This window comes from Peromyscus maniculatus, chromosome 17, assembly GCF_049852395.1.
Source record: "Peromyscus maniculatus bairdii isolate BWxNUB_F1_BW_parent chromosome 17, HU_Pman_BW_mat_3.1, whole genome shotgun sequence".
NCBI lineage: Eukaryota > Metazoa > Chordata > Mammalia > Rodentia > Cricetidae > Peromyscus > Peromyscus maniculatus.
In genome coordinates this window covers 56,934,241-56,957,047 of record NC_134868.1, presented here as the reverse complement: position 1 = coordinate 56,957,047, position 22,807 = coordinate 56,934,241, and the positions used below count along the sequence as shown (strand labels likewise).

Below are 22,807 nucleotides of genomic sequence, written 5' to 3'. Positions count from 1 at the left end.
GACCCTGTCTTTAAAAAAGTAAACTAACCAATCAAAAATCATGATTTTTTTTTTGTATCTGACAGCATGGGCTGCTTAAATGAGAAAGCCCTGGGTTCATTTCTATCAACATCCAAAACCAGAACATAAGAAACCAAAATAAAAAATAGCAAAAACTTAAGAAATTACATAGGTGTATTAAGTAATGTAAGCCAGGTCACTTCACAATCTTTCAGACAAACATTAAGAAGAAAGGCGAATGCATTGCAATCGCATTGAAGGCGATTTCTGGAGTTTTAAGTTTGGAGCTAGGAAACCTGTTCACTGTCTTCTAAAAGCATTGCATTTGTCTTGTATTTCTATGATGGACAGTATGCCAACGAATGCGTCCTTCATCAGAAGGATCAAAACAAAAGAGAAAAAGAGAAAGGGGAAAGGAAAGAAGACGTGGAGACAGTAGCCAGCCCATGCCTGGGGTTGCACCTCCTGCCTCCCCCAGCCCAGCCCAGCCCAGCCCAGCCGGGGAACCTTCGGGGCCGGGGGAGGGGGCGACCCGGAGGCACGCGGAGGCACTTCCGGTGCGGGCGTGCGAGACTTCCCGGCTGGTCTTGGGTCCGGCCGCCATTGCCGAGGCCGTGTGGCCGGGCAGGCGTTTCCTGTGGGCGTTTCCTCCTCTTCACTCCAGGACACCTTGCCGGAGGGTGAGGAGCTGGCGGGCGCCTCGGTACGGGCTGCGGGGTGCGGCGGGCGGGCGAGCGGGAGCCGTGGCGAGAGCGGGCGCCTGGGTGCGCTCTGCGCGGCCTGGAGGCCGGGCAACGGTGGGCTTCTCCTGCTCTCCGCCTCGGTGGCCGGTTGGTTTTTTCCCCTTGTCCTGTCGCTCGCGGTCTGGAACGGGTCTGCGTCGGTCTCGAATTGGCTGTAGGGCTACTCTCCCAAGTCCCCCAGGCTGGGTGACCCACAGCAGAAGCCACACCCCCGGCGTGGACCAAGTCCAGGGGCAGCCTTGTCCAGGGGAGCCTTTCGGGTGGTAGCAATCGAGCTCGGTGTTGCCAAGCAAGGGCCAGCGCTTTGGCACTTGGCCGTGGAGTGTCAGCTGGTACCACTCTAGCGTGCCCTCACATTTCAACGGAAGGGCGCTCGGTGCCCAACAGCTCTACCCCCAGGTGAACAGATCGTGCTTGTCCGGAACGGGAGGAACTCTGAGAGCAGTGAAGTTCATGACTCTGAGGACCCTAATGGTGCACAGGTGACATGCAACTCTGCAGCATCAAGAGCGGCCTCTCCTGTAAACTGTGGGCGTCCTAAGTTAGGCTGGGGTTGCGGCTCGGCGGTGAGCCCTTGCTTAGCAAGAGCGAGGCCTTGGGTTCCATCCCGGCCCCAGGGAACAAAAAGTATCAGTCGTTACAAATTACCCCACCAATTAACGCAAATTGTTAATAGAATCGGAAAGTGTGTAGAAACGTGGGAGTTCTTTGTGGTTTCTGTTCAGTTTTTCTTTACACACAAAACCAGTCAAGTTTGTAACCTTAAAAAAATAAAACAGCCGGGCACGCTTTTGATCCCAGCACTTGGGAGGCAGAGGCAGGCGGATTTCCAAGTTCAAGGCCAGCTTGTTCTGCAGAGTGAGATCCAGGACAGGCTCCAAAGCTACACAGAGAAACCCTGTCTCAAAAAAAAAAAAACAAAAAAACAAAAGCTTCTCATAAAGAACAGTGGTACGTAGTGTGTATGTAGACTAGTAGAACCAATGTCCTGGTTTGCTTTTCTGTTGCTGTGATCAAAAGTAATTTGGGGGAGGAAATGGTTCATTTCATCTTACAGATTATAGTTCATTGTGGAGGGAATTGTGGGCAGGAACGCAACAGAAAACACGGAGTAGAGCTGCCTACTGGCTTGCTCCCAGCCTCACAATTCGGCTCCCTTTTTTGTTGTTTTGTTTTGTTTTTCGAGACGGTTTTCCTGTGTAATTTTGGTGCCTGTCCTGGAACTCACTCTGTAGACCAGGTTGGCCTCGAACTCACAGAGATCTGCCTTGCTCTGCTTCCCGAGTGCTGGGATTAAAGATGTGTACCGCCCAGCTCAGCTCCCTTTTCTTATACAGCTAAGGCTTACATGTCTAGGGATAGTACCTCCTATATCAATTAGAAATTAAGAAAATGACCACAGACATCCACAGCCGATCAGACAGTTCTTAAGTTGAGGCTCCTTTTCCCAGTATGTCAAGTTGACAGCCAGTATAGCTTACATAGCAGTTAGCTTACATGTGTTTTGTATTGATGGGGGGGGGGGGGGCCTTTCGAGACAGGGTTTCTCTGTGTAGCTTTGGAGCCTGTCCTGGAACTCACTCTATAGGCCAGGCTGGCCTCAAACTCACCGAGATCTGCCTGCCTGAGTGCTGGGATTAAAGGCGTGTTCCACCATGCCAGGTTCTATGTTGAAGTTTTAATATCAAAATATATTTTTAAAAGACTATCAATAAGGCTGGGCGGCATGGCGCACACCTATAATGCCAGCATTCGGAAGCAGGTTCAGGTGGATCTCTTGAGTTTGAGGCCATCCTGGTCTACATAGTGAATTCCAGGACAGCCAGAGCTATGTAGAGAGATCTTGTCTTTAAAAAAAAAGTATTAGGTCTTAGGAAGAAAGTGTGTGGGAGTAGAGGTGTGATAGGTACCTTACAGTACCACTGCATTGAAGAAAGCTGTGTGGTCAGCTGACCAGCAGCACCAGTGCTTCGAACTCATACTGTAGTGAGTTATTTTTACAGTAGTCTTAGGAGTGCTGAATCTAGACTGAAGCCTGGACACATTGTTAGCAAAGGTTTCGGGAATCAGGCCTTTAAAAGTTACTTTTCCTCAAGAAAGTATATGGAGTTGGGATGGTGGGGAGGATCTGAGAGGAGCTGGGGGAAAGCAAATTGTAATCAGAATATATTATATGAAAACAATTTTTTTCAGCTAAAAAGAATGTTAACAAAAGATGGAGTTACTCTCAGCGTTTTCGTCCTTTGTAAAATGAAGAGGTTGGGCCCATGTCCTCTATTCCATTTTGGTCCTGTATTGATTGCTGATTTCTCATTGTGGTACTATTTGATAAAACACTGAGTTGTAATTCATGATAAAGCATTTTATAAAACTATTTTCTAGGGCTGGAGAGCTGGCTCAGTTGTGGTTGATATATTGTGCACCCCAGTAAACTTATCTGGGGGTCAGAACAGAAAAGCCACTGTATTAGACATAAAGGTTAGGCAGTGGTTGCACACACCTTTTAATCCTAGCATTCGGAGGCAGAGATCCATCCAGATCTGTGAGTTCAAGGACACACTTGGAAACAGCCAAGCATGGTGGCACAGACCTTTAATCCCAGGACTTGAGATCTCATGTCTTGCTTGGGAAAGACACACGCCTTTAATCCCAGGAAGTGATGGCAGAAAGGTATATAAGGCGTGAGGACGTGAGGACCAGGTATATAAGGTAAGGCAGAAAGGTATATAAGGCGTGAGGCGTGAGGACCAGGAACTAGAAACTTTTTAAGCTTTTAGGCTTTTAGCAGCAGTTCAGCTGAGATCCATTCGGATGAGGACTCAGAGACTTCCAGTTTGAGGAAACAAGATCAGCTGAGAAGTTGGCAAGGTGAGGTTGGATGTGGCGTGTTCTGTTTCTCTAATCTTTCAGCATTTACCCCAATACCAGGCTCCAAGTTTTTTATTAATAAGACCATCTAGCGATTTGTGTTACACTCAGGTTAGGAAAACTTGTTCTGGCAGAGAACCCAGGTTCCATTCTCATCACCCAGATAGCAGCTCACAACAGTCTGTAGTTATAGGGGGTCCCATGGGCTCTTCTGACCTCCATGGGTACCAGGCACACATGTGCACAGACATAAATGTGAGCAAAATAAATACATAAATGTTTTAAAAAGTGAAACTTTTCCATATTGTCCATAAATTTTCCTTAGTGACATGTCTGTTGATAGGTGATTGGTTTTTAATACTGCTTGTCAACAGGTTTGCATATTTGCTGGGATCCCCTCTCCCTTCTTTGCATTGCTAATGATTGAATCAAGCCTTTGGCCTTACACATGCTGGGAAAGTGAGGTTCCCTTTGTTGCATTAAGCCACACACTGGCCTCTATTAGAGACTCTTAAAAATATTCTTGCCCGCTATGAGGTGGTGGTGCACGCCTTTAATTTCAGGAGGCAGCAGTCAGCCTGCTCTACAGCGTGAGTTCCAGGACAACCAGGGCTACACAGAAAAACCGTCTTTGTAGGGAGGGAGGAGTGTGTGCTTATCGAGAGCTGGAGACTGGAGGAGTGCCCTGGGTTTGTGCAGTTGATAGCTGAATTACAAAGCTTGACTGCATTGACTATTCTGTACTAGATTGATCCGGTATCCTAGGATATCTTGTTTTGTCAGGTCCTGCTTATTTGCCTGGTGTTGAATAGGCCATTTAATGTTAGTGCTAAGTTTCCTCAGCTGTGTATTGGAGTTGTTGATGCTTTTTTTTTTTTTTTTTTTTTTTTGAGACAGGTTCTGTGTATCTCAGGCCTGGAACACAATGTGTAGCTGAGGGGGACCTTGAACTTCTGATCCTCCTTCAAGCTCTTGATTCTCGAAACACAGGTCTTCCCTAGTTTTAAAGTCTTGAGTTTTAATGTTGGGGAGTTCCCAGTCTCCACAGAACAGCGTTATGACTGACAAAATACTTTCTGAGCACAAGCTGCCAGGGAAATGAAAGGGTTAGGGAAGTGAACAAATGGATGGCTTGTCCTAGCTCTCCAAGAGCTGTGGCCTGGCTTAGAGTCCAGCTGAGACGACAGGTGTGACTGCTGTGTGGGAAATATGCATCTGACTGGGATGGAAGGGCCTTGGGAGGAGGTGGGGAATGTGCCTGTGCTTTCCGGGCAGTCTGAAGAGTCAGGGAATTCCATGTGACTACTTGAGAATAGAGAGGAATTAGACGAAGGAACGACACGTGCCATGTTCAGATTTATACCGAACATGTCTAGGAGACTGAAGGAATTGGGAGCAGTGTACATTGACTGGGCTTTTGAGTCTGGGAGGTGACTTAGAGGTGTGATGGGGGAAGGGCTGGGGATGTGCTGTAGCTCACCAGGTGTGCACTGTCAGGGGTTGTCTGTGTGGCCAGATAGAGCTTTCCTTTTCACAGTGTTCGGGAGAAGGGGCCAGAACAGTCCCTGCCAAGAGCTCTCTCTGCTTGGTCCTCTTGATGTAATGCTCGAAGCTGGATGCCATTGATGGCTGAGATGGACAGAATCTCTGCGGCTGTCTTTTTTCCCCATGGCACCAACAATCTGAATGCTTGTCAGAAATGAGGGTTAATATTTCCTGAATTACATAAGCTGAAGTGAGAACGTGAAGTTAAGAAGAGCCTAATTCTGCAAGTGTTAATAGTTCAAGATTGCCGTATGAAATGAGCTGATAGTATCACAGTTGGTGTCTTCCACAGGCTTGGGATCTGTTTCTGTAAAACCAGTGTCCAGTTGTGCTGGGTTTGATCTGATATGGTTGGAGGAGTCCTCACTATGAAAGGCAGGCACAGGAGTCTGTTATAATACAATTGAGATTACCTTTTTTTTAGGTTCAACTTCTCTGTTTATCTTGGTATAGTATAGGCTGTTTTCGGTGACGTAGTCAAAAAGCATGTCACTTTCTAGCTGGAAAAGCTGCCCTTGTGTTTTCTTTTTAGCTCTGAAAGTATTTGTTGGGGATTTAAAGATACTGTTCTGCTAGAATTCATTTGCATATGCGATTTGTCTTTCACATTTCTCACCTTTTCAGCCAGGCAGGGTGTCACATGCTTGTGAGCCTAGCACTCAGGAGGCTGAGGTCTGAAAAACCAAACCAACCAAACAAAAAACCCAGTTTTGTCTGGTTTTTCAAGACAGGGTTTCTCTGTGTAGCCCAGGCTGCCCTGGAACTCTCAGTAGACCAGGCTGGTCCTGAGCAGTTCACCACCGAGCCCCGCTAACTGCCTTCTTTTTTTCCTTTTAATAATGATAATTTTTTATGATTAGAAAAAATTTAAAGTGCTTGTAATTCTTGAGGAAAATGAAAAAAGCATATTCCTACCTCTAGCATTGTAATATTTGTGTGCTAGATACACGAATAATATCCGATTGTCGTGTGTCTTTGGTACAGTTTCCACACTCAATGTCCACATCTGCGGTAGAATTTGAGAATTCTATCGCATGCTCTAAAGAACTTTTAAAAGTACGAAGTTCAAGCCGGGCAGTGGTGGCGCACGCCTTTAATCCTAGCACTCGGGAGGCAGAGCCAGGCAGATCTCTGAGTTTGAGGCCAGCCTGGGCTACCAAGTGAGTCCCAGGAAAGGCGCAAAGCTACACAGAGAAACCCTGTCTCGAAAAATCAAAAAAAAAAAAAAAAAAAAAATAAGTAGGAAGTTCTTGGAGTATAATGGAGACTGTGGGGCGCGGCAGGTATGGGGTCGGGTGGGTCTTTGCCCTTGGCCAGGAGAGTGGCCAGGAGAGGAGGAGCACAGATGGAAGGTTGCCTCCTTCCTGGCTGTTGACTATTGCCACTTGAAGCCACATGAAATTATTAAGACAGCTTTTGTATTTCCTCTGACGCCATCTAGTTTTATTGAATATTAGGTGCTGTAGTTAATGCGGTTTTTTTCCTACATGTTTTCTTTGTGTTTGTAAGTTAAGGATCATTTTAGAGATTTTTCTCTAGTACTAAATTATTTGTTCTGTTACAATCTTTTTAGTCCTAAAAGCATTTTCTAAAAGACAATGTTAACTGCTAGCTGGCCAAACCAATCAGGAATTAATGCTTTGTTAAACAAAAGCGTCTGTCTCAGTTGTCACCTTTTTTAAAGCTTTTGATCAAAAAGCAAATGAGATGCCACTAATGCAAGTGACAGGAAACAGTGAGCCTTTCTTCACTTCCAGCACTTACTTGGAAGCCAGGAGGAGGAAGATTGCTGTGAGGTCAAGGCCATCCTGGTCTACATAGAGAGTTCCAGGGCAGTCCAAACCAACAATACCAATAATAATATCTTAAAAATAGGACTTATCAAATTTACAATGTTGTTAAATTGTTGTGTGCACTGTTGTTGAAATGAGGGCTATCCTATGAGTTTTCAATGCTGCAATCTGTGCTCCTCACTGAGGAAGGACATGGAAGGAACATGGTTGCACCATCACCTCTGTCATAGAGCCTGTCACACGTGCTCAGCGGGGACTGGTACCTTAGGTAAATGGTGAATCTTGTTTTCAAGACCCGGTCTGAGAGTGTTCCCTAGGCTAGCCTCAGAACTCACTCTTGGGTTCAGGTGATCTCTTGTCCTTAGCTCCTGAACAGCCAGGACTGCCGGCATACACTACTGCACTTGACAAGGGTGTGACTGAGCTTACTGTGTGTGATAGTCACACATCTGTTTCACCAGTCGCTGGCTCCTGTGCCGAGAGTGTAACGTGCCCGAGTGGATAATGAAGTGTGGTGAGAAATAATAGTGAAGAAAATGCTGAAAAACGAGTTCAGAATAGACTTAAAATTCAGTAGATACTGGATGAAGCATCACGCATTAAGTGAAGAAGGGGCTTGTATAGTCAGAGTGGAAACAGCTGACTCGGGATCCCTCCCTCCTCCTGCCAGGTAGACTAAAGATGCAGATTTAATGTGGGTGAAGGTGGAACTCAGAGTTGAGCATTTACCAGATGTGCAAGGCCCTGTGTTTGACTCGCAACACCCCCCAAAACTAAGCCAAAATGTGGATGGGGAAATCTCACAGCTCTACCCTACATGAAGAGTTCTAGGCAGTTTTCCCCAGGGATGAACCCCCTAATTGGTTATCCAATATGAAGTGACCGGCCCTAAAATATACATACATGATACACTAAATGGGCTTATTGTATTTATATATTTATTTGTGTGGGGGAGGTAATACTTAAAGAAAAGGCCATGAATTTGATACGGGGTGGGATAACACTGGAGGGAGTGTAAATATAGATAGTGCATATCTATGAAATTAAAAAAAAAAGTTAAAGGACAGAAATGTTTACAAAGAATAAAACAATCAAAATTAGAAAAAAACATACTTAATGACTGAAAAATAATGGGGTAAGAAAGCATAACTTAAGCTAAGTGTGCTGATTTGTGTTTGTAATCCTAGCATGTGGGAGGTCTAGGCAGGCAGGTCAAGATCTTGCGGCCTGGTGGCATCCACCTTTAATCCCAGCACTTGGAAGGCAGAGGCAGGTGGGTCTCTGAGTTGAAGGCCAGCCTGGTCTACACAGAGAAACCTTGTCTTGAAAAACCAAAAAGAAAAGCACAATAAAGCTGGTGTGGTGGTTTATTCCTGTTATTCCAGTACTCATGAGGTTGAGGCAGGAGGATTGTCCTGAGTTTTCAGGTGGCTAGCCAGTGTTACCTAGCAACACCCTGCTTAAAAAAAAAAAAAAAAAAAAGGAAGTAAACAAACTCAAAGAAGAAAGGAAAACATTATGTATTAGTATTGAGATACTAGTTACCACCTATGTATAGCAAGGAGTTTTAATTTTACTCATTTTTGAGGAGTTGGGGAATTCTTTCTCATCTATACTCTTGGCATATTTTTTAATTTAACCAAGTACTTTGAACCAAGTAATCTACTGGAAATATTCTCTACAGAAATCCTTTTTTTTTTTTTAAGATTTATTTATTATGTATACAGCATATGTGACTGCAGGCCAGAAGAGGGCACCAGATCTCATTACAGATGGTTGTGAGCCACCATGTGGGTGCTGGGAATTGAACTCAGGACCTCTGGAAGAGCAGTCAGTGCTCTTAACCACTGAGCCATCTCTCCAGCCCCTGGAAACACTCTTGTATACAAAGACTAGAAGGGAATTCTCTGCTTACTCTCTGGGTAAAAATGTCCTAGATGGGTTCTTAAATTAGTTAGACACAAATAGGTTTAGTATGAGCCATGTGTGTAAAACACTGTGTACTTGTATATGTCTGGAACAATTGCCTCAGTAACACGTAACTACAGGGGGAAAAACAGCTTAAGATTGTAACCTCCATAATGTTTCCTGTCTGAGTGCTGTAGGGTCTTACTCAAAAGCCTTTCTGACAGCTTCTCTGTCATCCTTTATTCCTAGGATGGATAAAATATTAAAAAAAGTGATAGAAAGTCAAGCCAGGTAAAACAACCTTTCCATAGCTAGACTTAATACTTTCCTAGAAAGGATCTGTAGCTAGAGTTTTCCTGCCTGGCCCATAGTCAGGACAAATCTTTGTCACCCGCCAGTCCCATAGCTGCTCAGACTCAACCAAGTAAACACAGAGACTTATATTGCTTACAAACTGTATGGCCATGGCAGGCTTCTTGCTAACTGTTCTTATAGCTTAAATTAATCCATTTTTATAAATCTATACCTTGCCACGTGGCTCATGGCTTACCAGCATCTTCACATGCTGTTTGTCATGGTGGCGGCTGGCAGTGACTCCTTCCACTTTCCTGTTCTTTCTTTTCTCCTCTCTGTTAGTCCCACCTATACTTCCTGCCTAGCCTCTGGCCAATCAGTGTTTTATTTAATGACCAATCAGAGTAATTTGACATACAGACCATTCCACAGCAAGGATCTAAAGTTTCTTCCTAGGTTTAAGATACCTATTATCACCTTTGTGTGTTCACAGCTTGTAGATTCAAGATTTTTTTTTAGGATCCAAGTGCAAAGCTACAGAAAGTTCATTTTTGAGAAACTGAGAGTCCTAAACCTGGGCTAGAGGAAGTCAGTCAGTTGGTTTCTCTAAAAATACAGTTTATTCACCTAGAAATGAAAATGATCCTAACCCCGTCATCACTCAAGTATTAAGTGAGATGATCTATAGAAAATAAAACTGAGTGCTGTGACTCAGGTCAGAATCAGTCTCCTTGGTGCTTCCTGTTTAGTGCCGAAGCGGCTGCCGCCTGGACTTGAAACTGTGCAGTGAGGGTTTGCCCAGCACAGTGTCTGCTGCAATAACCTCTCTCTCTCTGTGTTGCAGCAGGGCGGAAAGCCTTTAAAGCGCAGCCATTTGCATTGACAGAAGATGGAAGTGTTTCAGGAACTGCACAAGCCATCGGTAAGCCTGGAGTGTGACCACTGTGGCTTCAGAGGCACTGATTATGAGACAGTGCAGCTCCACATGGGCTCCATTCATCCTGAGTTCTGTGATGACATGGATGCTGGAGGACTAGGCAAGATGATATTTTATCAGAAGAGTGCAAAGCTCTTCCACTGCCATAAGTGCTTTTTCACTAGCAAGATGTACTCCAATGTGTACTATCACATCACAGCCAAACACGCTGCCTCAGAGAAGTGGCGTGACAAGACAAAGGAGCAGCTGAGCAAAGAGGCCGAGTCTGTGAAGAGCCCCGCCCTTCCTGAACATCAGAGCACAGCCCTTGACTCAGCAGAAGTGAGGCCCACTCCGACCCTCCCCATAGAAACTCAGAAAATTGGTCCGAGTTTGTCTCCAGAATCACAGAAATCTGGTCCTCCTGCTCTGGAGCCTCAGGACTCTGGCCCTGTTGTTTCTCCTGAGCTACAGGCCCCTTGTCTTCCTGCTGAGGCCTCAAAAACTGCTCCTGTTTCTTCCCCTGAATGTCTAGACCCAGCCAGCGTGGTTTCTGAGGTCCCGAAACCTGCCCCTGCTTCCCCGGAGTCTGTCAAGTCTGCTCTTGTTAGCTCCAAACCCCAGAAGCACTCTCCCTTTGCAGACACGGGAGCCCCCCCTTCCGCCTTGTCTCCAGAGTCCCCAGTTCTGACCCCATCCCCTGAGCCTTGGGGGCCATCCCTGACTGCATCTCCAGAGTCTCGGAAGCCAGCACGGACTGCCTCTCCTGAGCCAAGGAAGCCGTCCCCATCAGAGTCTCCTGAACTTTGGAAGTCCTTCCCTGCCCTCACTTCAGAGCCACGGAGACCAACTCCGGCAGTGTCACCAGGGGCCTGGAAGCCAGGGCCACCTGGCTCTCCTCGGCCTTGGAAATCCAGTCCTTCAGCAACATCAGGACCTTGGAAGTCATCGAAACCTGCTCCATCTATGTCGCCTGGGCCTTGGAAGCCAATACCGTCTGTATCGCCTGGGCCTTGGAAGCCAGCTCCTTCTGTGTCCACTGCATCTTGGAAGTCTTCAGTCTCCTCTGGCTCCTGGAAAACGCCGCCCACATCTCCAGAGTCATGGAAGTCTGGTCCCCCTGAGCTCCGGAAGACAGCTCTAGCTTTGTCACCTGAACCCTGGAAGTCTGTGCCCCCGGTGTCTCCGGAGCTACGCAGACCAGGCCCACCACTCTCCCCTGAGATCCGAAGTCCAGCAGGGTCTCCGGAGCTCAGGAAGCCTTCAGGGTCACCAGACCTTTGGAAGCTTTCTCCTGACCAGCGGAAAAGTTCTCCTGCTTCACTTGATTTCTCCGAGTCCCAGAAAAGTTCTCGTGTTTCCCCTGACCTCTGGAAGTCCTCCTTCATTACAGAGTCTCAGAAGCCTAGCGTCTTCCCCGAGACACGGAAACATGCTTCTCCTGGCTCATCGGAGCCCCCAAAGGTGGCCTCAGACATTTGGAAGCCTGTCCTCTCTATTGATGCCGAGCCTAGGAAGTCCACACTGTTTCCTGAGCCCACCAAAACAGTCCTTCCTGCTTCTCCTGAGCCACGGAAACGTGCACTTTTCCCGGAGTCCCGGAAGCATGCACTTTTCCCTGAGCTTCCCAAATCTGCTGTGTTCTCCGATGCTCAGAAGGCCGCTGAGCTTAGTGATGAGCTACAGCTGGAAGCTGTAGATGATGCAAAATGTGGTACTCTGGTCCAGGAAGGGCTTCTGGCTACACCTAAGAAACTGTTAGAGGATGCTTTATTTCCTGCTTCCAAGAAGCTCAAGAAAGACAGCCAAGAGAACTCGGATGCTGAGCTCAGTAGCAGTGAGTACATCAGAACAGATTTAGACAACATAGACATCAAGGGCCAGGAGTCAAGCAGCGACCAAGAACAGGTGGATGTAGAATCTATTGATTTTGGCAAAGAGAACAAAATGGAGATGAGTAGTCCAGAGCAGTCCAAAAATGTGCTTCAGTTCACTGAAGAGAAGGAGGCATTCATTTCTGAGGAGGAGATCGCAAAGTACATGAAGCGTGGAAAAGGGAAATATTACTGCAAAATCTGCTGCTGTCGTGCCATGAAGAAGGGTGCTGTTTTGCACCACTTGGTTAATAAGCACAATGTCCATAGCCCGTACAAGTGCACAATCTGTGGGAAAGCATTTCTTTTGGAGTCACTCCTTAAAAATCATGTAGCAGCTCATGGGCAAAGTTTACTTAAGTGCCCACGCTGTAATTTTGAATCAAATTTCCCAAGAGGCTTTAAGAAACATTTAACTCATTGTCAAAGCCGGCACAATGAAGAGGCAAACAAGAAGCTGATGGAAGCTCTTGAGTCGCCATTGGAAGAGCCACAGATGTGATTCCAGACAATACTTGCTCTGCAGTGTTTGCCAAACTTGTACTTGATGAGTAGCCTGTGGACTGTGTATGTGTGCTGTATCCTGTCCGTCTGGATAGTGTTACACAGAATAAGCACTTGGTTACTGCTTTTTCCATAGGATCTCGTTGATATGGCTGGCTGTTTTATAAGTCAATACATTTCTGTTACGTATTCCAGATGGATATAACTCGTTATCCTTAAGCTTATTTTAGTCATAAGGAGTGGGGGAAGATAGGCAGGTTCATTTAGTAAACAAGCAAGTTTAAACCTAACTAAAACCTTTCTTCCCCTTTCTGTGTGTGTGTGTGTGTGTGTGTGTGTGTGTGTGTGTGTATGTGATCTCAGATCATAACAGTTAGGTAGAGGGTTCTGCTAGAGCACTTGCCTAGCATGTTTTCCATAGTGACTGTCCCAGGGCTCAATCCCCAGTACCTTTAAAAAAAAAAAAGGACTGTTTGAAAATTGAGCATGAAAAGGAAACCTGAGAAAAATTTTGTTAACCTTAAATGTACTTTTAAATTATGTTTTATATTCTTTTTCTTCATGTAAAATGAGTTCAAGAATCTTTAATACTTTTCTCAATGTTCATTAACTTTTATGTTGTAGGGAGCTGGAGTCTTAGGGGTCACTGGTTTTCTGCTGACAGGACATTTGAGTAGATATTTAAAGCAGTTTTGATATTTTCTGCAAAGACTGAGAGGGCCATGTGATTAAGGTCATGCTTGCTTGTCTGTAGTTATTTCCAATGGAGTCTTCCCCTCACTTCCCTGCCAGCTCACATTAACAGATGATCTTTAATTGCCAAACCGTGATAGAGTTTGCACCTCCTACCCGGGCCTCCCGTGCTCCCTGCTGGGGCTCAAGACCAGGGTAACAGGAGTTGCTGAAAGTCTTCCAGATTCCCAGTTAAAAATGAATGAATGGAGCTAGTGAGGCAGCGCACACTAGCCTGTCCCCTGAGAGGCTGAGGTGGAGGGGTCACTTGAGCCCAGCCTGGGCAGTACAGTGAAAGCCTGCTCAGAAAGCATTCTGTCGAAACATTGTGATTTTGTTTCACAGTTTTGTCATTGTAAATACCTTGTTTCTCTTCATGAATTATTATTCTAACACATTTTGTTAAATGTGTATCAACCAAATTAAAAAGGCTTTCATGTTAATATCTTCATACTGCTTCCGTTTAATAATTGCGGTATAGTCAGACTTCTGATTGTCACAGATATCTGAGGAAGATAGTTTAGGAAAGGCTTGTTTTAGCTCATAGGCTGGGAGGTTTCAATGGCTTATAGGCCCATGGCAAGGAGGAAGGGTGTGGCAGAGGAATACTGCTCACCTCACAGCATCCAGGAGAAAGAAAGGAATGGGGAAGGGCCTGGGCCAAGGTGCATCCCCAGTGATGTGCCTTCCTCCAAGTGTGCTGCCGCCTCCCAATAGTAGATTCAGTTTTTAATCTAGTGGTTGAAACCATTGGCTGGAGCAGAGCCTTCATGACCCACTCCTGAAAATGCCCTCTCAAGTACACCAGGTGTGCCATGAGACTGACGGCCGAAGAAGGCTGTGGTGCCAGACCCTCTTAACCAGGGCAGGGCGTCTAGGACCTACAAGGACGGGGACAGCCTCGTGCTGTGCTGCTGGAGTCACTGCATTGTTTGTGAAAACCTGGCTTACTGGGGAGATTCTGGTGAGTTCACACAGCAATCATGGCCATGTTCCGGGGTTGATGGGAGTGTTCAAGAATTAGGAAAGAAATGCTGTTTTGTTGTTTGCTTGTTTTTTGTTTTGTTTTTTGAGACAGGGTTTCTTTTTGTAGCTTTGGAGCCTATCCAGGAACTTGATCTGTAGACCAGGCTGGCCTCAAACTCACAGAGATCCGCCTGGCTCTTTGCCGGGATTAAAGGTGTGCGTCACCACTGGCCAACTTCTGCTGTGTCTTGCTATTAGCTCTGACCCCCAGGCAACTTTATTAACATACAAGTAAAATCATATTTCAGTACAAATAAAATATCACCATATTAGGGTCCTTGGTAGGAGGAAATACTTCACCCAAAAAACAACTTTGTGTAACAATCAATAAATATGCCTTTGTGCAACTGTTCAAGGTTCAGTTCATTAGAGGTTGGACCTTCCTGCTACCACACAGGCCTTAAAATTTCATCTTAAGAGTGACCTGTCTTCATTCGACCCATGCAACACAGAACACTCCGACAATGATCAAAGCAACTTTTTTTTTTTTTTTTTTTTTTTTCTCTGTGTAGCTTTGCGCCTTTCCTGGATCTCGCTCTGTAGAACATGCTGGCCTTGAACTCACAAAGATCCGCCTACCTCTGGGTAAAGCAACTCTTACAAAGAAAGCATTTAACTGGTCACTTGCTTACAGTTTCAGAGGGTTAGTCCATTGTTTAAAATATTCTAGATTCTTTAATTTTTAGAAGAGCAGTTCATTGATATTTGAATTATTTTGATAGTTTTAATGTAATTGGCCCCCATAATCTCACAGGGAGTGGCACTATTAGGAGGCATGTCCTTGTTGAAGTAGCTGTGGTCTTGTTGGAGGAAGTGTGTCACTGTGAGGTAGGCTTGAGGTCTCATATATGCTTAAGATACCACTCAGTGTCTGAGTTGACTTCCTGTTGCCTGCAAGATGTAGGACTCTCAGCTCCTTCTCCAGCACCATGTCTACCTGCACACCACCATGCTCCCCACCATGGTGATAATGGGCTGAACCTCTGAAACTGTAAATGAGCCACCCCAATTAAATGTTTTCCTTATAAAAGTTGCTGTGGCCATGGTGTCTCTTCACAGCAATAGAAACTCTTAAGACAGAAGTTGGTACCAGGGACTGGGGTATGGCTGTGATAAGCCTGGCTATGCTTTTGTTTGAAGAAATGTGGACCTTGGGACTGTGGATTAGAAAAGTCGTTGAACACTTTAAGTGCTGCTTAATGGGCCATCCTTGTAGGAGCTCGGAAGCCAGTGGTGCTGAGAGTGATTTGAACTGAGGGGGCTGGACCAAGAGGTTTCGGAGGAGAAGGGTGTTATCATGGTGCCTAGAGATCATTCTTGTGATACGTTGGTGAATAATGTGCCTGATTTTTGTCCTTGTCCAAAGAGTTTGCCTGAGGCTGAAGTGAGAGTTTGGGATTAATTCTGTTGGCAGAGGAAATCTCAAAACAGCCTAGTATAGACTTTGTTGTGCGGTTATTAGTGGTAACTCTATTGAAGATTTATAATGAAAAGGAGCAAGCTGAGCAAATAAAAATACAAAATGTAAAGACTGAGAAAGGGGGCACCAAGAAGTGGAATAGAGCTAAATCCTGTGTTCAAGGAGATAAACAGATTAAGAAATGGAATAAAGGGAGTGGCAATCTCAGGACAAGATCCCACTCAGCTAAGTTTCCAACTTGTGAAAAGGAACTAAAGAAAAGCTTAGAGCTGGGTGTGGTGGTCCACGCCTTTAATCCCAGCACTGGGAAGGCAGAGGCTTGCGGATGAACTCAAAAGCCAGATGCCTAAATTCTTACCTTTCATGGATCACAGCTGGACAGACTTTTGTACCTGCTACTCTTGCTTCATGGTCCTGAACTCTGCTTCCTCCCGGGGCCCCATGTGATCCTCCCTACATGGCAGTGGTAGCTGCCTCAGAACGCATGGAGAAATGGCTTCTCAGTTCTGCCCCCACCACATTCCAGGCTCTCACATTGACTTTTCAGGCCAGACACATCGTGCTCTCATCACCGTGGCCTCAGGCGGAAGAGGAAAGAGAAGGGCCTGTGGTGATGTGGTGATATGGGCCACATCGGCCCCTTCATTGGAGACAGGGGAAGGTATCTTCTCTCCCCAGGAACACCTTGACTGAATGGCTGCCACCTCCCTCCCACGATTCTCCTGGTCCACACATCTGTGGGGGCTCTGAGACGTAGTTAAAATAGTTAAGGCAGTTGAGTGCTGTGATACTTGTATTTCAGATAGGAACTTGTTTATCTTCAATCACGAGAGGGTAAGAAGCCAGCCCTGTCTGTCAAAGTTGACTGACTTTGGCCGATCACTCCCCATCCTCCCCTACTCCAGGCGCCCCTCCCCACCACACTTACACACAGAGCCAATGAAGAGAACAGAGTGTAAAAACAGAACTCTATGCCAACCAAGAATTATGGGATTGCTGGCTTCACATGCCATTTAGTTTCCAGTCTCACTTGTAAACTCAATGTTTAGCCTTTCCTTCAGGGGAACAGACATAAGCCACAAAGTCACCAGCGACTCCGGGTGCCAGAAATGCAGAAGCAAAGCTAAGATGCTTTCCTCTCAGAGTAGTTTGGGTCTCTAAATACTTCCATCCTTGAAATGTAATTCAAAGACTTCCAGTGAAGGACAAGCCTTGGTCAGAAGCACACCATCATAAGGAAACGTAGACAAAGTAGACTGTTATTTTTTCCCTTTATTTATAAAGAACACAACTCTGACAAAGAATCCACTAACAACAACAACAACAACAGTAACAACAAAAAACGGGGCAGCAGCAGGACCCAGTTAGCCTGTCTGTGGCCCATACTGAGGGCCACTGGGAACATTGCCTGGGACAAGACATTTCACTGAAAACACAGGAAACAACCCTTGATCTGGAGAACACAAGAGCTCCCACAAGGCAGAAACTTTTAGTCTTCAGCATCATCAAACTGTCCTGTTTCAAAGACCATCTTCGAATAATGTGGTATCAGTGGAGGTGGATGGTGCCAACTGGGGTCATACATCATGTCTCCTTGTGGGGCACAGCACACCCAGGGTTTAATCTCTTGGGAAAGGCTCCCCTGGATGTCATCGGCATCTGCAGACAGTTTCAAAAGACAGATTAGAGAAAGGGGGAAAGTGAACCTGGATTGCATTAAGAAAAAAATGTCACAGGGAAGACCTGTAATTATCTTAATAACAGACAGACACACCTCCTTTCCTGAGGCAATACAAACAAGTGTTCTGAACAACCCATTATCCTTCTCCAAGTTCTCTGAAGTGAAAAGGAAGAAGACAAATGGCTAGCAAAGTACTATTGTCTGCACGGCTCAGCTCAGAGACTTAGGAGAGAATTTTCTTGTTAAAACAAATCGATGCATTGTGGAGCCAGTGGAACTTTTTTTTTTTTAATGTAAAAAAGCAGAAATTCCAGACCTGGACCAAAGATGAGGCTGAGCTCATGTATGTGACCCTACTCCCAAACCACATCTGCCTTTAGGGGCAGTGTGAAGGAGTCTGAGCAGCTGTGGCTCAGCCCTCAGACACGCCCCACCTACCGTAAGGATTCCCTTGGTCTGCTTTCAGCTCCAAGTCCCAGTCCTCGCTAAAAAGATTGGCGGCCTGTTCCATGGGCGGTCCTTCTGACAGCTCCCAGGCATATGGTTCCCCATCGGCTTCCTTTTCCTCCACAGCAAAGCCTTCCTCTTCCAAACCTGGGCCCTTCGCATGGGTAGCAATGTCGCTAGAGATGCTCTGGGCTCCACTGGCTATGAAATCAACAAAAGAAATTTTTTAAAATTGTTGAAAACTGGATGTCTGCTCATGGGGTTAGAAATTCTCTGGTAGCCTTCTTCTAAGAGGGAGTAACAATCTAGACGTAGCTCTTTAGTGACGTGAGCACTTAACACTCCCAGGGTTTAGTTTATATTTTAGAAATGGGGTTGATTATTATTTTTTTCCAATGTTTGTCTTAAACAAGGCCATTAAGTACAGGGGCCTTTGCACAGGCAATATTTTCAGGTCATTTACGAGTCAACAAACCCCAAGGCCTCTGACAAATGATGTACTTTTAAAATTCAAGCCTGTTGTACTTTCTTTAAAGCTCGTGAGAAGTGGGTGCCTGTACAAAGGGAAACAGAACAGGCCCATCCAGTCCCCACGATCTTTCCCTCAACTCGGGGAAGCCCCACAGCAATGAGACAAATGGACCTCCAAGGCCCAGAGCCCTGTGGTGATCCCAGGGCTGAGGTAAGGAGTAACTGGCCTGAAAATAGCTGTGGTGCTAAGGTTGTCGAGACGTTTGTCTTGTAAAACACACGTGACATCATGGAATCCGGTTATCTTAGATCTGTCCTGCCAAATACTAAATGTGTGTGCCACTGAACCTTCATCCAACTGATTCCTCAAGAACTTAAACACGGAACTATGGCATGCCCCAGCAATTCCATTCATAACAGTACACCCAAGAGAACTAAAAACATCCCAGACCCCCCCCCACCACCACCACACACACACACAATGTTCCCTGCAGCACCATTCACAGTCGCAAATGTCATCGGGAATCAACAAAATGCAGTCTACCCAACGGTGGCACTGTTCAGCCAGATGAGCGATGGCTGCTGCCACGCGGATGGACCTTGGAAATGTACTGAGTTGAAAGAAGCCGGACACAAGAGACCATGTATTGTGTAATTTCATTTACTGTACATTCGCATTTGCTTGTTCAGAACAGGTAATCATTGGGCGGAAAGGCTGGTGAGGAGTTGGGCTCAGGAACTGGAGAGTGGAGAGTGTTTACTCACAGGTACAGGATTTCCTTCCGGGGTCATGAAAATATTCTACAACTAGTGGTGACAACTGTGTAACCCTGTCACTGGCCTGAACACCCCCAGACTGTACACTTCAATACAGCCGAATGGTAAATTTACAGTACTTCTCTTTCGCCACATTTTAAGACTTTATTATGTGCCTTGAGTTTCCCATCAGTAAAACAGCAACCAGGTTGTTGTGCGTTTATTTAAGGAAAAAAGGAAGCACTAGGAACTGTGCCTGGCATACAGCAAGTGCTTAGCACCTGCCAGCTGCTACGATCACAGCCATCCCATGCTTCATCTATCAACCAGCACTAACCATCAGAACTCTCTTCCAGGATACATCAGTACATCACATGTGCTCACTATAATTACACAGTGGCTAGTGCATTACACACCTTCTCCCTCAACACTAGGAAGTATTATCACACCATTTAAAAAATACAGAGGGGCTGGAGAGATGGCTCAGCGGTTAAAAGCATTGGCTGCTTTTTCAGAGGACCCAGGTTCAATTCCCAGCACCCATATGGCAGCTCACAACTGTAACTCCATTTCCAGGGGAATCTGACATCTTTACATCAACGCACATAAAATAAATTAAAAATAAATAAATAGAAAATACAGAAAGGCTAAGTGACTTATCTAAGGACGGAAAGTTCAAGTCCAAGGACTAAAACTGGATCTAGAACTGAAACAAGCTTTTCTGGCTACATGCTCTGTGTGTTTCTCACTAACTCAAGCTGTTCCTCCCAGTGAAATAGGGTGGTTTGGATCCATACCAAGTCCAGTACTTCCTTGAAGCTTCCAAATGAAGGGTCCCTTTGAAACAGTTGGCAAAGGAGGTAACTCACTGGCAAAGAGGACTGGCTAGCAAGAAAAGGTACGCGAGACAAAGACTACGCTGTCTTCTCTCCATCTCCTCCAGCGTCCACCCCCGTCTCTGCCGTCTACTTGCCTAGTCGGTCCATGGCCATCTCAGTCTCCGTCTCCTGCCTGGAGAGGTCAGCTGCGGCACAGCCGGCCTGTGGAGGGAGAAATCATTACCAGGAACTTGGGTCTCTGGGGCATGTCATTACCTTGAAGCTCTGAGCCCGCCCTCCCACAGTGCCCCTCCCACTGCAGCCAGGCTGGAGAGAGCGGGGAGCCTGTGGGCATCACCCCAGCAACCTCCCCCCAGACCACCGGGAACTGACAGCGGCCGGTTTTGCTCTCATCCTTGGACCCTCTTCGGAAGTCTGGGGACCAGGACTTCTCCAGGCTCAGGGACCCTGGAGCCCATCTGGACAGCTCCTGATTCCAGGTCTGTGTGTAAACCCTCTCCTCTGCCATTATTACCTCTCTAGCCTCATCCCTTTTTCTTGGCCAGCATTGGGAGCTGTTTCCTGCACCTGCTACTTCTCTGCAAACCTTCCCCCCTTTCAGTGACTTAATCTCGTATCTAACAGCTCCTTCTAACAGTGTCTCCCCAGGGGTATGTGGGGAACTAGAGTTTTAGTTCCTAAACACTGGAACCATTCCAACTAGGTAATTTTATGCCCCACTATTTCAATGTTCCCAAAACTACTAACCCCAAGATCGCTCTCCAGTTAATGTCCACAGCTTGGATGGTAAGGCCAGACTTCAATCTTGGCCCTGCCATGTGCTCAGGGCATGACCCCTGGAAATTGGGGGGGGGGGGGTTCTGACCTTGCAGGGGCCCTATGTTGACAGAACATTTAGGAAGATACCAATACAGGCTGGAGCTGGAGCTCAGTTGGTAGTGTTTGCCCAGGGTGCTCAAGGCCCCAGGTTGATTTTCCAGCACTACACAAAACCAGGCCTGGTGGTGCGGGCCCGTAATCTCAGCATTTGGGAAGTGGGGGTGGGGGGGAACAGGAGTTTAAGGTCATTCGTGGTCACAGAGTGAGCTCCTGGGCTACATGAGAGCGTCTCAAAAACTATAATTAAATAAAGGCAACAACAATAACAAAATCACCTGTTAGATTGCAGAAAAGTAGCATTTGACTTAAATTCACTTTATTTTTAAAAAATTTTTATTTATATACTTATTCATTTACATATATTTGCGTGTGTGAGTGTACCATGAGGTGCTGGGTCCCCTGGAGAGGGAGTTATAGATGCCTGGGAACCAAACCAAACTCTGTAAGACCACCCCCTAGCTAGCTCTCCAGTCTTAAATGGACATTTCATCCTACACTTGTACTTGGCACACACCCTAATCAGCATTCATTATCCAGTCATGCCTGGACTTTTAATGATTCGATTCCGCCTTCTGTGGTCAGTGATACCCCAGAACAGCAGCTCACTGCCGCCCCCCACCCCAAGGTGTCAGACCTCTTTCTTGAACTCCACTCCTGCTCAGTCGTAAAAACGGCAGTCACTACTCCAAGCCTTCGTGGGCCCGCCACAGCCATCCACAGCCCAGCAATGCCATTCATATTGCCTCTCACGTTCACCGGCTTGCTGAACATAGATCTCTTTCTGTGAAAGGCCTGCTCTAGGACCCAAGCTCCAAGGCCATTTGCCTGGCAATTTCTGACCTCCGGGCCCTTACTGGGCCACTACCCTCTATCTAAGAACATCCTTTCCCGCTCCACCCTGACACAATTAGTGCCCTCCTATTCTGCAGAACGAATTTTCTTTGCGAATCTATTGCTACTGTTGCTGCAAGTACCATCTTTGACGTGCAAGTAAGCATTCCATTCACACACGCAATTAGCATATACGTTGGGTCAGGCACAAGGCGTGGCTTCTGGTGAATAGGATGCCTACAGTCAAGCTCACTGTAGAGGTGGACGCCGAATAAGGACGGGTCATAGGAAAAGGCTGAATTGTGGCCACTTGCAAAAATGTTTCTGGAAGCCCCGTGTCACAGGGGCCTTTCCATTTCATCAAATGGGAAAAAGCACCGGTGGCATCTGGCGTCCAAGGTCAGTTGCACACCCCCACCACTGGCCAGAGGTCCTCAAGTTAATAACAATAAAAAAATCCGTTTCCTCGCCGTTCCCACCTGACCCCGGCCCCCAGCTCCACCTTCCTTCCTTCCATTCACTCCCGCCGTTACCGGCCAGGCTCGGCGCGTGCTCGCGGGGCCCCGGAGCGAGCGTTGCCCGGGTGAGCGGCCTCTCGGCAGCGCGCGAGCCCCGCGGCTGCCGGCCGCCCGGCCGGCCCGGGTGGTGGCAGGTGCCCGCGTTCCCCCGACCCCGCGGCGCTCACCTCCGCGCTGCGGACCTCCCGCGCACTCGGCTCGCCGGACCCCTGCCCGCTGGCCGCCCGAGGCTCCATGCCCCGCAGCCCACAGCCAGGCGCCCGGGACGCTCCGGCACGTGACGGCCGACGGGCGGCGGAGCGGGCCAATGGGCGCGGCGCTGCCACCGACGGGGCGGGGCGGCGCAGGGGCAGCGGCGCCGGACGACACGCCCACCTGCGTCCAGCCCGGACCGCCGGCTCCCAGGCTCTGTCTGCCGTCCAGCGCTGGTTGGGAGCCCTAGGCCGGACTGGGCTTTCTTCCCCCGTGGCAGTATTAAATGACCGCAGTCTACCCGGGGTCGACGCCGTCAGAGCCACTGCAGCTCCATCCCTTTTCGCTCCACCCCAACACAGGGTTTTCCAGATTTCAGGCTGCAGCTGGACTACAGCATCCAACAATGAGTGAAGGAACTCGACAACCTGGATGGAGACTTGCCACCTTGGCTTAATGATCGTTTTTTGAAGTCAATCCATTAGGAGGCAGGATAAACGACCAAAACAACGTAACCGCCCAGAAACATTCTGCCGTTGTGTTATCGAGGTCACAATCTGTGCTCCAAGT

General features: G+C 47.0%; 2 protein-coding genes across 5 annotated transcripts; one reads left to right on the top strand and one right to left on the bottom strand.

Moving 5' to 3' along the window:
* Positions 1–535: 535 nt before the first annotated feature.
* Champ1 (chromosome alignment maintaining phosphoprotein 1) lies at positions 536–13,628 on the top strand. 4 transcript variants are annotated; one of them, XM_015999775.3, is made up of 2 exons: positions 536–680; positions 9,999–13,628. In XM_015999775.3, exon 2 carries the CDS (start codon positions 10,041–10,043, stop codon positions 12,441–12,443), a length of 2,403 nt encoding a protein of 800 aa, XP_015855261.2. In that variant the 5' UTR covers positions 536–680; positions 9,999–10,040; the 3' UTR covers positions 12,444–13,628. The 4 variants fall into 4 exon arrangements, with proteins under 4 accessions (XP_015855261.2, XP_015855260.2, XP_006981338.2 ...); XM_015999774.3 differs by having other exon boundaries at positions 549–680; positions 9,996–13,628; XM_006981276.4 differs by having other exon boundaries at positions 551–703; positions 9,996–13,628.
* A 3,247-nt stretch (positions 13,629–16,875) lies between these two features.
* Positions 16,876–22,359, bottom strand: Coprs (coordinator of PRMT5 and differentiation stimulator). The gene is made up of 4 exons (XM_076553688.1): positions 22,213–22,359; positions 19,948–20,018; positions 17,743–17,948; positions 16,876–17,282 (listed from the first exon to the last, which is right to left on the bottom strand). The coding sequence occupies exons 1-4, from the start codon at positions 22,279–22,281 to the stop codon at positions 17,113–17,115; spliced, it is 516 nt and encodes a 171-aa protein (XP_076409803.1). The 5' UTR covers positions 22,282–22,359; the 3' UTR covers positions 16,876–17,112.
* Between the last annotated feature and the right edge of the window lie 448 nt (positions 22,360–22,807).